General features: G+C 38.8%; 1 protein-coding gene across 1 annotated transcript in view; it reads left to right on the top strand.

Moving 5' to 3' along the window:
- Positions 1-12,928, top strand: part of BBOF1 (basal body orientation factor 1) — a 33,396-nt gene that overhangs the window by 19,489 nt on the left and 979 nt on the right. Inside the window, exons 5-10 of the mRNA XM_008699835.2 lie at positions 1,472-1,552; positions 4,190-4,260; positions 5,259-5,403; positions 6,488-6,981; positions 9,031-9,132; positions 12,793-12,867. Of these exons, the coding sequence (XP_008698057.1) occupies positions 1,472-1,552; positions 4,190-4,260; positions 5,259-5,403; positions 6,488-6,981; positions 9,031-9,132; positions 12,793-12,867 (968 nt within the window). The remainder of the gene's footprint in view (positions 1-1,471; positions 1,553-4,189; positions 4,261-5,258; positions 5,404-6,487; positions 6,982-9,030; positions 9,133-12,792; positions 12,868-12,928) is intronic.

The following is a 12,928-nucleotide window of genomic DNA, read 5'->3' as shown; positions in this document are numbered from 1 at the left end:
ATCAGAGGTGGAATTTATAGGTTAAAGAACATAAACTTCTAAAGGTTTTTGATAGGCATTACCTAACTATCTTTTGAAAGATTTGTTAATTTATGGATTTTTGAGAGTCCAATGGCATATGAAAGGTCCATCCCTGCACACACGAAGATGATAGACTGTTTCCATAAACTTGTATATTGACGTTAATTTTCGGTCTTTAATGATGTAAGAGGCCATTTTAAAAAATTGTACAAGAAATACAGGGAGAAAGAACATCTGAAAGAGATCATATAAAACGGAGATTTAATACAATTAGGACAGAGATCACAGGAAAATTGTTAAGTATAAGGAAGGATGATAGTAGATATAATAATAACTAGCTTTCATATTAAACGGTTACTATTCTAGGTACTTTACACGTATTGTTTGTTATTTAATCCTTGCCACACCCTATGAGCTAGTTACTATTATTGTTCTTTTTATTCCTGGAAACCTGAGAAGTTAAGTGATTTGCCCAGAGTAAAACAGCTGGCAAGTGAGAAAGATTTGTGTCTTGGGGAAACCCTTCTCTACTGCCTTTTCTATGGCATAAAGATTGGATTGAGTATGCCTATTTCAGCCTGATTGATTGCCAGGAAATGTAGACTATAGGATCGTTGCTTTAAATTAGTTTACCTTTCTTTGCCTAGAGAGTTTTATGTCCTTTTTTTCCCATGTATACATGTTTTGAGGACAGAAGGATCTGTCTGTGGGAATCATAGGGAGATGTGTTTTAGATTAATACTAGGAAGAATTTTCTAAAAATGGAAACTATGAAATGCTAGTCTAATGAATTAATGAGATTTGAATTAGTGCTACTTCTGTCTCTAGATATTTTTCTCATAGAAGGAATCCTGTACTAAGTGGGAAATTACATGTAGTGTGACTCTTAAGATCCCTTTCTATTTTAAAATAGTATTTTTTTAAAAGCTTATTTATTTAAATAATCTTTACACCCAACATGGGGCTTGAACTCATGCTCTCTCTCACTCTGTCTCTCTCAAATAAATAAATAAAATCTTAAAAAAAAAGCAAATGAGGTCATTATGTACAAACTGTTAACCTGACTTTTTTACTTTTATTGTGAACATTTTTCTAGAGTTGCACAGTCAAGAGTTGCATGAACACCCCGACTGAGGTGGCATATCAGGTGCCCCAATTCTAAAATATTATGATTCTGTGAGTCCACATGATATTTGAAAAATATGATTATGAGAACAACTTGTCCTGGGAACTATTGTTCATGAACAGCGTTTTAAAAACTCAATACTGATTTTGCAAGTCTGTAGAAGATTGGTCAGAAAGATGGTACTCACGGGCAGGGACATGGAATTTTCTGTGTTCAGGATTAAGAAATAATGTGTAACAGAAAATGTTTGTTTATTGAGAATTTTCCAGGAATGTGCCTCAATCACCACCATTTCCTATTGCTCTTTTATTGTTTTAATTACAGCTGAAGGAGAATTTGAGAAATACAGAACGGAAACATCAGGAGACTCTTAGAAGACTGGAAGGCAGGTTTTTTGAAGAAAAGGTATGACATTTTCGAGTTAGTTAAGAAATATTTTGTTAACAAAAAAGAAATATTTTGTTTACTAAAAGCATAAAAGTATCTATATGCATTCTGAGACATGTCAACTTTCCTTTGGATCTTATTAGAGAATTGTTTATGAGATCACAGCAGATTAAAAAAAGAAAAACAGGGAAAATGAAACCTGTTCAAGATATCTCAATGTTTAGTCTTTTTCCCCCTCCTAGTTAGAGATTCTTTTTTTTAAAAGATTTTATTTATTTATTTTTGAGAGAGGATGAGCATGAGTAGGGGGAGGGGGAGGGGAGGAAGAGGGGGGAAGGGGAAAGAGGGAGAGAGGGAGAGGGGGGACATGGGGAGAGGGGGAGAGAGAGAAGCACACTCCCTGCTGAGCAGGGAGCCTGATGCAGGACTTAATCTCAGGACTCTGGGATCATGACCAGAGCTGAAGGCAGATGCTTAACCAACTGAGCCACCCAGGTACCCCTAGTTAGAGATTCTTGAAATCCTCAAGAGGGATTATCATCTTACCAAGGTTTCAGGACACGCCCCCCTCAGCTTGGTGTTCCCCTGGTGGAAGGAGAGCCCCACGTACCACATTATGTAGGGGGGATACGATGGGAGAGGTCACTCTGGTACACATGAAGGTGTTTCCCTAGTCAAGCCAAGCTAAACTAAACCAAGGATGTTAATAAAAGGGGGCTCAAAAATGTTCCTTAGCTTATCACAAACTTCTGTGTCTCTCTGTGCCTCTGACGTTAATTCTCCAAATTGTGGGAAGTGCATTGGAACACTTCTCTTCTACAAAATCATTTCAGAGGAGCCATGGTTTTTCTTTAATTGTTGTAATTTTTCCTTTTTGGGAAGAACTGACAGATTTTCCTCAGAAATTGGTAGGGATGTAGCAAGGTGAGGGTGGGGCAAATAAGTACTCATATGAGGTTTAGATTTGCTTCAAAAAGTGGCTCTAGATTGCCAGTTTATGTAACCTAGGAGTGGGCCAGGTGCTTTCCCCCTGGGCACTTCCTGGCACTGTTAGGAATGCAAGTCCTCAGGAATGGGCTGCTCTCAACTGCCTTTTCCCTCTGTCCCACCCTAAGCTTGATCTCTTCTCTGCTAACTATAGCACTCTACAAACAAAGGTTAGGTGTGCTTGGTCAGTTTATAGAATACCTGACTGACAGTGCTTATGTAAATAGGATTTTTATGTCTGGAAGTAGGTGGCTGCTGGCCTTTTCCTTCATAGTTGCAAGATAGTTAATGCAGCTCTGAGATTTGTCTGTGTTTAAGGCAGGAAGAAGGGAGGCTCCAGCTGTGTCTGTCCTTTTTGATCTGCAAACCATGAAAGCTTTCCCAGAAACTCTTGGCAGATTTCTTCTTACATCTATCTCGTTGGCCAGAACCATGTTATATTGAATGCTGGGAAAGTGAGTGTGTTGTTTTTCTAGGCCCTAGTGGAAGCTGGGAAGGAAAAGGGAGGATGGGAATGAGTGTTGGGATGGCCAGCCGCAGCTGGAGCCGTCTCACCACGTCAGGTGTGAACCTCCTGGTTAGGTACGAACTCCTGCGCTGGTGTGAACCCCAGTGCTGCTGGTTGATGGCAGTGGGCTTTCCAGTCAGCCTGTTTGTTCATCCATACTGTAGCACTCTCCACCCGACCACATAAAGGACTCCCCTCAGGTTATTGGTGTTTTGCCTCTCCATTTAATCCTTTCTGTTCCTTGAACAGCCAAGCTCTTTCCCAATGGTATACTTTTGTACTTTGCCATTCCTTTCTGGAATGTTCTTCCTCCAGCTCTGGCTCTTCTCATTCTTCAGAACTTAAATGTCATTTCCTCAGAGACGGATTCCCTAAACCCCAACCTAAAAGAATCTCCCTCGATTACTGTCTGTGTCATTACCTCGCTTTCTACATTGACAGCATTTATCACAGTCTATTAATTCTCTTATGTGTTTACTTGTTAGGGAGGCGGTATAGCGTCATATTGCCTGCTCTAAATCTTTGCTCTGCCATTTACTACTTATCTGACTCTGGGCGGGTCACTAACCTCTCCTTCCCTCTCATTTCCTCAGTCCTTGTTTTTGGGGCTAATAATAGTGTCTAATTCTTAGGGTTGTTGTGAGAAGTAATTAATAAAGTAAAGCTCTTAGAACCATGCCTGGCACATGGTAAATACTCAGTGCATTTTAATTATTATCGTTGCTTGGATCTCACCTAGAATATACGGTAAGATTTTATCTGGGATTTTATCTGTTTTTTCACCACAGAATTTCCAGCATCTAAAAAATCTGGTACGATATTAGTGCTCAATACGAGTGTTTTGCATAAGTAAATAAATGACTCTCACCACATTGTATTTAGCAGAAATTTCTCCCGGCTCTGCTTTTCAACACTGATGTAGAATTTTTTTGGTATTTTCATGTCATGTCGCTTCTTTAACAGGGAGACCCGGAGGTACCCTGAGGTTCCCGTGTTCACACTCTCCTCTTTGCTATCTCCTCCACAAGTATTTGGAGTTTTCACACCAGCTCATGTGACAGGAGTATTTTATTTGACATTATGAAATCAATATTTCATTTTTTGATGTGTAAATTTTTTAGAAATATAACTGTATTAAAATAGCCTATTTTCTTTTTTAGCACCGACTAGAACAAGAGGCTGAAAAGAAGATAATAATGCTGGCCGAGAGAGCTCACCATGAAGCTGTTGTGTAAGAGACTGCTGTCTCTTTTTCCTTTCTCATAGCCTCTCTGACCTCTTTGCTGGTCTGTTTTGTTATTATTATGTTGTCTTCCCCCTTCTCTGCTGGTTTGCTTTCTTCAAAAAATTTTTTTTAAAGATTTTATTTATTTATTCGACAGAGATAGAGACAGCCAGCGAGAGAGGGAACACAAGCAGGGGGAGTGGGAGAGGAAGAAGCAGGCTCATAGCGGAGGAGCCTGATGTGGGGCTCGATCCCATAACGCCGGGATCACGCCCTGAGCCGAAGGCAGACGCTTAACCGCTGTGCCACCCAGGCGCCCCTTCTTTCTTCAAATTTTGTTGTTTACTTTCCCTCACTGTTTCTTTCTCTTTGTGTCCCGGCCCCTTTCCCACCCACCCTTTCTGTACCAGGGTGGTGTGGAGGAAAGAACCCCGGCTTTGAAGTTAGACTTTGGTTCCCAACATGTATACTGACTGACTGACTCACTGTCAGAAGATTTCCTTAGTTTTTTGAAATTAAAAGTTCTTCATCTAAAAATGCGGATAATCATAGCAACTGTACAGAGTTGTCACGAGGTATGTTAGTGAAAGTAACACTTAATTGTGTTGTGTTAATAAATAAACTCCCAAGTCTCAATGGTTTAGTTCTTGCTCACTTAACAATCCAGTGTGAGTCTGATCGCTTTCCTTGAGCGGTGATTCAGGAACTGGGGCTGCTTCCATCTTGGACTTCTTCACATGCAGTCATATGGACAGGAGAGAGCATGGGAAATTCCTGTCTGCTGCTCTTAACTGCCTTGGACTGGAAGTGACACGTAACTTTTCACTTTCCCGTTGGTGAGAACTTAGTCATAAGATCCCCACCTGACTGTCGAGTACCCACCATTAACTAAATAAGTGGTGGTCATTATTTTTAATATTGGGGGATAAGGCAATCACTGTTCTAGTTTGGTAATATCTAATACTTAGGCCTGTGTTTTGGGATCTTATATCTATCTATTTCAGGCAATTGAACAATGCTGGAAGAGCTGTTTTTAAAGAGAATGTTTATCTCCAGAAAGCTCTCGCATACCATCTGAAGGAAGCTGATGCTCTACAAAAAAACTCCCAGAAGTTGCAAGAGACTCAGACTTTCCTTCTGCATCAAAAGGTTCCCACTCCATTTAGACTTCATTTCCTGTCTTTCTGCTTTTTGTTTGTTTAAGGATTGGGTTGGTAAGTATGAAAAATTGAGTATAATAAGGACAATGGGACCATTTTTCTTCTGTCTGAATGATGTACCTTTCTTATCTGAAGGGATTAATTACAAGAATGACATAAGAAGCATTTGACTTGGCTTTTTAAGGAATGTATCAGAAACATAACTCCTATCCTCTACTGCTGTAGAATACTCATTTTACTTTACTTAGCTTAGAGTTGGTCTCTGAATCACTTAGGAATAGGTTCGGCTGTAGCAGCCCTGACAACAAGGGCCTTACCATGTAAGGGTTTATTCTCTCCCCTAAAGGAAGTCTGGAGGTTAGCAATCCGGAGCTGGAATGGTAGTGACACAAAGTGGACAGAACTCAGTTTCCTTAACTGTGCTGTGCAGTGTGTGGCTGACATCCCCAAAGTCACTTCACGGCCCAAAGCAGCTGCTAGAACTCTAACCATTACTCAAACAGCAGGAAGAAAAAAGGACAAGGAGGAAAAAAGTATGCCCCTCCCTTTAGAGGTGTTCCTGGCAGTCCTGCACACACTTCTACATTTCATTGACCAGAACTTAGCTACATGGCTTTGCTGAACTGCAACGGAGACTGAGAATTTTCGGTTGGGCTTCCTGCCTTTCTGAATAAAATTAGAGTTTTATCACTAAGAAGGAAAGGGAAAATGAAAAAGAAATAGGCAACTAGCCTACGGCTGAGGATAGGAAACAATTTCCAGTATATAGTTGTTAATGTGTTACTGTATAGTCTTACTAATTTTGAAATTACCCTTTTCGATAATACAAAATATTTAAACTTTCAGAATTTTAGAGGAAGGACAGTTTCTTACTTAGCAAAAGTAGTGGCCTTCACAAGCTCAGAGAAGAGCCCTTGGATGTTTTTTACTCTCCATACACAGAACACCAAATATCACCATCTCAACCTGGCGGCAGATTTAAATCTCATGAAGTAATGAAAATTAGTGAGGAACTTTTAAGTTCTGAAATTGACTAAAAAAAAATCTCTCGCCTCTCTCATCTTTGTTTTTAGGAGATCAATGATCTGTTGGTTAAGGAAAAGATTATGCAACTTACCCAACAAAGATTGCAAATCCAGACTCTTCAGAAGAAGGTGGTAAGCTTGGAGACTGCCCTGAGCTGTATGACCAGAGAGTTTGAGACTGAAGTTTGTAAAATGCAGCAACAGGCAACGATAGAGAACGAAGCAGGGCAGGTTGAAATTGACAAGCTGCAGCAGCTTCTCCAGATGAAGGACAGAGAAATGAACCGCGTAAAGAAGCTGGCCAAGAACATACTGGATGAGAGAACAGAAGTGGAAAGGTTCTTTTTAGATGCTCTACACCAAGTGAAGCAACAGATCCTATTTAACAGGAAGCATTATAAACAGGTAGCACAAGCTGCTTTCAATTCTAAAATGAGAGAGGCATGTGCAGGAAGAACAGAATATCCCAAAATCCGAACGTTTGATGGCAAAGAGCACAGCACCAATAGTGTGAATCAAGATCTTATGGAGGCTGAGAAGTGGTACTAATCATGCCTTTAATATTTTATCTTTTGTGCTATTTTTGTGCCCTTTAGAGAAATAGGAACCCTCAGAAGTTCAGTTTGCTAATATCTAAATATCGAATACATTACTCCTTAAGTTATTTGAGGACAGGAACTATCTTACTCATCTTTATAATCCCTATGGTTAGGACAGTGTGTGGGGCTTAGTAGGTATTCTTAGTAGATTCCCTTTTTTCATCACAGAGACGTCTTAAAGAGACTAGATCATTTGTTCTATAGAATGTCATTGTAATATCTTTTAATGTGTTCTTTCATTTTACTTTCTGTAAATTCATTATAAAGGTTTGATCAGATTCCGTTTAAACATTTTTGATAAGCATACTGTCATGAATATTTTATAATGTTCCCTTTACTATTCTGAGATGAAATTTATAGGTAATAATATCTAACTAAACATATAATTTAAAAAACCAATATAACAGTTCTTTGTAATAATCCTTTATTGTACAGAACTGTCCCATGGATTGGAGGACATCCAGTAGTGTGCCCCCACCATTGTATTAACCAAAAGTCCCCACAAGTTTCCAAAATAAACTTCAGAGATCTACTGCCACTCTGATAAAGGTAGCAGAATGCTTGACACAGTTGTAGACTGTGTACAATGTTTCCTGTTAGCATTTTTGTCTGTCAGTGCATTCTTAAACCATAAAGTATAGTGCATTTTAAAGATTATTCTGAAAAAAAAAGTCTTGTATCCCAGTGCAACTAGGTTCTTCAAAGAACCTTAACCTTAATTCAAGAAACTTAAAAGGGCTCCCTACTACTCTGTACTAAATATCTTATTAACAGTGCTTCCAAATGAGTTTTCTGTTTTGTTTTATAATGGGCTGATTTGTAGGGTCTTTTAAATCATATAGATGTTGGGAAGGTTGGACATGGTCTGTGGCTTCTGAAAGATGAGACTCTTCAAAAATGTCTATACTATCATTTTAAAAACTTTTTGCCATATTCAGAAGTTTGTTACTTTTGTTACCAAGAGGTTCACTGTGATTTCCTTTTTTTAATTTAATATGTCAAGCAAGTTGAGTCTCTACCATACATAAGGCAGTTTCTTTTCTATTTTTGTCTCCACAGTGGTAAGTAAGTTTTCAGAGGGAGGTATATAAAATGATTCTCCACATTGTTATTGCAGCAACTGGACTCTTCCCCTTCTGCCCTCTGTGTGACATTTTTGCTACTGAACAACTTCTCATCTTAACCTCAGTGTTCTATTGCTTGTACCAGCAGGGCAGAAATGGTGATTAAAATATTACATCATCTGCTTAAGAGGCAGATTGGGGAAGGAAAGTTGAAGTATATGGTGATCATAAGGCAAAACCTAAACTTTTAAAGAAAACTACCCCAATTGACCTATATGCGAAAACATTTCTTACATTGTCCAACATCAGTATTCTCTACAGTGTCAGCCAGCTTTCATAAATAGCAAATAGATTACGAATCGTCTGGGAAAGTGGTAGTATAGATAAAGACCTGCCTGGAAAGCTTAGCTGCAGATTTATTTGGAGGTAAGAAAATAGGCTAGATAAGTTATGTGTTATTTTCTAAATGTACCTCTTGTCACTCTGTTTTCATAGCAAAATATCTGATACAAAAAGAAATGTTAAAAGGAATTTAGCCATAATCTCACCTTGTAAATAACTGTTTTTTGTTGTTGTGTGGTTCCTTTGGTCTTTGTATCTCAATGCACGTTATATTACAACTTTCTATTTTGCTTATTTGCTTAATGTTTGAGCACAAACCTTTTTCTTATTATAGTTTTTCTTATTTTTATCTTAATGATTACATAACAATTCAGAATGGCTAGCATATTGATATCCTTTTCAACTTTTCAACTATGATTTTGTAACAGACACAGTTTGCTTTGTAGTCATTACATTTGGAAGCCTCTTAATATTCAGTTATGGTTTGGAAATTTTCTCATGTTTACATATTTCATATTTTTTAAAAAGATGAGATGCTTACTTTGACTATATTTTTGTTTCATTTTTTTTCCTTGAAATTCTTCAGGACCAATATTCAAGGAAATGTGGATATCGGAGATTTGACCTGGGAGCAGAAGGAGAAAGTCTTGAGATTGCTTTTTGCGAAAATGAATGGTTTTGTTCCTAGGTAACACCCTATTTCTGTAGCGAAATACCAAATTGTCATCAAACCTAGAAATCATATAAGAACAATGAACTTACTCTCACTTAGAATTAAAGGAATGGGAAAGGACCAGAAAATATAAAGCGGTCATACTGCTTAGCACCTGCCACTCCCAGAGATGAATGGGAGACGAATGAAAGAACACGAAAATGAAAGATGAGTTAGAATTAAAAGGGAGGGAGAAAAGAGCTTGGATGTTGAAGGTAATGCTTGCTGGGAAGGTACGATGTTGTTCAGCTGAGTTGAGTGGTCACTGAAGAGAAGCACAGTAATTGGTAAGATTTTATTGGTTTGCGAAGATAAGTAAATGATTTTTAAGCTGATTATGAATCAAGAGAACCTCTAATACCAAGAAAAAGACCTAGAAAAGAAAACAGAAGTCCACAGATATTCCAAGTAATTATTTTTCATGATTCATTTCACTCTCTTTCTCCGCTATGTTTTATCGGTGACTATAACCCTGGTAATGAACTACAAAGTGGCGATAATAAATCAACACTTATTAATTGCTTACATGCTTGGTACTATGTTAGGTATTATGGGCATTCAAAGGAATTAAGAGACATTGCCCTTGATCTCAAAGAGTTTATAATCCAGTTGCCCAAACAAAACCAAAAGGCAAAGAAAAAAGTTAGGTGGCACAATAAACATCATTGGAGTTCAGACAATGTGCCAGTGGCCTACAGTAGTCAGGGAAGACTTCAGTCAGGAAGACTTAAAGAGTATGACTCTGCAGGGTGCTTTGTAGGAGAAAGTAGTAGAGTGGGAAGGGTACATCAGTCAAGGGGCTTAATACACAACTTAAGCAGAAGCCCAGAGGTAGCAATGCAGGTGGGGTGTTTGGGGGTCATCAAGGAAACACTTCCCAGCTTGAAGAAATTTGATGGTACTAAAGAGTAATTAGTAATTAGAAATAAGGTTGGATCTATAGATTAAATTATGATGAGCCTTAAAAACCATGCCAGAAACCCAAATCTTACACCACTGTATATTCTGGAATAGTGTAACACACTTTCCTTTTCTGCCTTGAAGGAATAAAAGAGCAATAAGCCCTACTCTCATACTGTCTCACTGGAAGGGTTCACAGGCCACTGTTCTCAGAGCTGACCTGAACCTGATGCAGTGACACTTAGGGCGGGCCACAGGACAGAAGTAGAGTTGGGAACCTGCAGAAGCCACCATGCTCCTCTGGAAGTGTGGCGGTGCTGGGGTAGGCGGGAATGGAAGCCATCAGAGAAAAGGGACAAACTGAGACACTAAGGAAGGAGAAATAGGACTTGGTGATAGAAGACAAAAGGAAGGGTGGGGGAATGGGATAGGCCGGTGATGGGTAGTAAGGAGGGCACATATTGCATGGCGCACTGGGTGTTATACACAACTAATGAATCATCGAGCCTTACATCGAAAACCGGGGATGTACTGTATGGTGACTAACATAATATAATAAAAAATCATTATAAAAAAAAAAAAGACAAAAGGAAGAAAGAAAGCAAAGTGTAAAAGTTTAAGGTGTTTAGCTTAGAAATGCAAGAATGGTGGTAAGAAAGGCAAATGAAAAATCTGGAAAGCCAGCATGAGGGAAATGTTTATTTAGTCTGTCCATTAAGTCATTAGCAAATAAATACATATTGGGTACCTACTACTTATTGAGAATATACTGTTGAGCAAATAAAGACATCATTCCTAATCTCAGGGAGTTCATAGTCTATGTGGAAGAAAAACATTATTCAAATCATCACACAAATATAAAAGTAGAACTATGACATTGGCTCAAAGGAGTGGTTTATAGTGGTAAGAGCCTGGATTAGGGGAATCTGACCTAACTAAAGAGTTCAGGTTAAGTTTCTAAGGAAGTAAAAGCTTGAGCTGACCTCTAAAAGGTAAATAGGAGCAGAGGGTGAAGGAAAAAACACTCTGGGCAGAAGAAATAGGAGTATTTTCAGTGTTGAATTGGAGATGATGGCAATATATTGAAGTGAAAAATACTCAAGGCATTTGTAAATAGGGACTGGAGTACATGTGAGTTTAGGGAGGGAGATTTGAGGATTTTTAGTGAAAACTGGTAGTTGAGTGTAGGAGAGTGGCCGAAGGATGAAGAGTAAAGGGCTGAGGCTAGGAATAACCACTAAAATAAACAGGAGAACAAGGAAGAGGACAAGGAAGAGAGCAGAGTGTAAAGAATTATAGGTTAAATGGAAAATGGAGGACTTTGAAATGGACTTTGTGTCCCTGGTAGCCTTCCAAAGTTTTGTTTTTCATTTTTTATTAAGAGGTGGAGGCAGAATCCATCCAGACTACAGGTACAGAATGTCTGTCTCATTGTGAGTTGACTTTTCTGCACCCCAAGAAACAACCAGAGTTCTAGTTCCACACTGTGTGGTTTTCAACACTGGAAAAACAAAGGAATTTGAGTAGAAATATTTTACACCAAAGCAGTGAACTTTGACCACAATGGAACAAGTCTAAGCCTGTTGGAATCTCATGCCGGAGTTGGATGAAGGGCAAAGATGGGAATAGAGTAGTGAAATGTGAGGTGAAGAAGAGTTTAATGAGAAGGCTCAAGCCAGAGGGGGGAGGAATTAGATGATGAATGATCAAGGCACGGACAGTAACTAGAAAGTTTACGAGTTCAGTTGACTGTATGATTGTGACCCTAACAGTAGGATATTTTTCTTTGTGCTTAAACAAAGTCAAGGAGTATAACCAATAAATTGTACTCTTTAGTGCATCGGCAATCACTGTGGCTATAACTCAGGTACTAGTAGTATCCAAAGGACATTTTTTAAATGCGTCATTATTAGACGATGTAAGATGGCCATATTTTGAATGAGTTTATCCTGCTTTCATATACCTAATTGAAGACCAGTTTTAGGAGTAGAGTATGTGTCTTTATCTGCTGGCAAATCAACCTATTATACTTTGTATAATCCTGTTAAGCTCATTTTCCATTAAAATATTGAATCGGTGATATGATTATTTCCTGTTCTTAAACCGGACTTTCCAACGTAAAAGGAGAAATTTCATGCTGGGTCTATCTCCACTGGGTAATTTTTCTATGTTCTGAGGTTCTTTTTGTGGGAAGGGAATTTTTCTGGTCCTGTTTCTTTCTTTTTTTTTTTTTTTTTTAAAGATTTTATTTATTTATTCGACAGAGATAGAGACAGCCAGCGAGAGAGGGAACACAAGCAGGGGGAGTGGGAGAGGAAGAAGCAGGCTCATAGGGGAAGAGCCTGATGTGGGGCTCGATCCCAGATGGCCGGGATCACGCCCTGAGCCGAAGGCAGACGCTTAACCGCTGTGCCACCCAGGCGCCCCTCTGGTCCTGTTTCTAAGCAGTACTCTGGTTTAGTCTTAGCCATCACCGTTAATAGCTGTTGTATGTGTATCATCATCATGATCATCTCCATAAATATTCCCATTTAAGTTCAACATGTCTCAACTTTAAGAGAAAACAAGTTTATATTAACTTGCCTAACATTATACTGCCTCTATGTATGTGTAAAGCTCAATTTTGAAAATAAAAAGTTCATCCAACTGAAGCATTTCATTTAGCACTTTAAAAGCGTAGTTGAAATATGGGGCATGAGGAGACACTAACTCATTGCTAACTTTTACCTACCACAGGAAATACAGTCGGCGTTCTAGGCCTCCGGTTCCAGACTATGTTGTTCCTGATGATGGAGAGACAAAGGAATTTGGGTAAGATCTCTCTTGACAAAGCAATGACTGTGGGCCTGAACACAACCGTCGTGGGAACATT

Source organism: Ursus maritimus, unplaced genomic scaffold, assembly GCF_017311325.1.
Source record: "Ursus maritimus isolate PB19 unplaced genomic scaffold, ASM1731132v1 scaffold_25, whole genome shotgun sequence".
Classification (NCBI taxonomy): Eukaryota; Metazoa; Chordata; class Mammalia; order Carnivora; family Ursidae; genus Ursus; species Ursus maritimus.
This window is presented reverse-complemented; position numbering and strand designations above follow the sequence as displayed.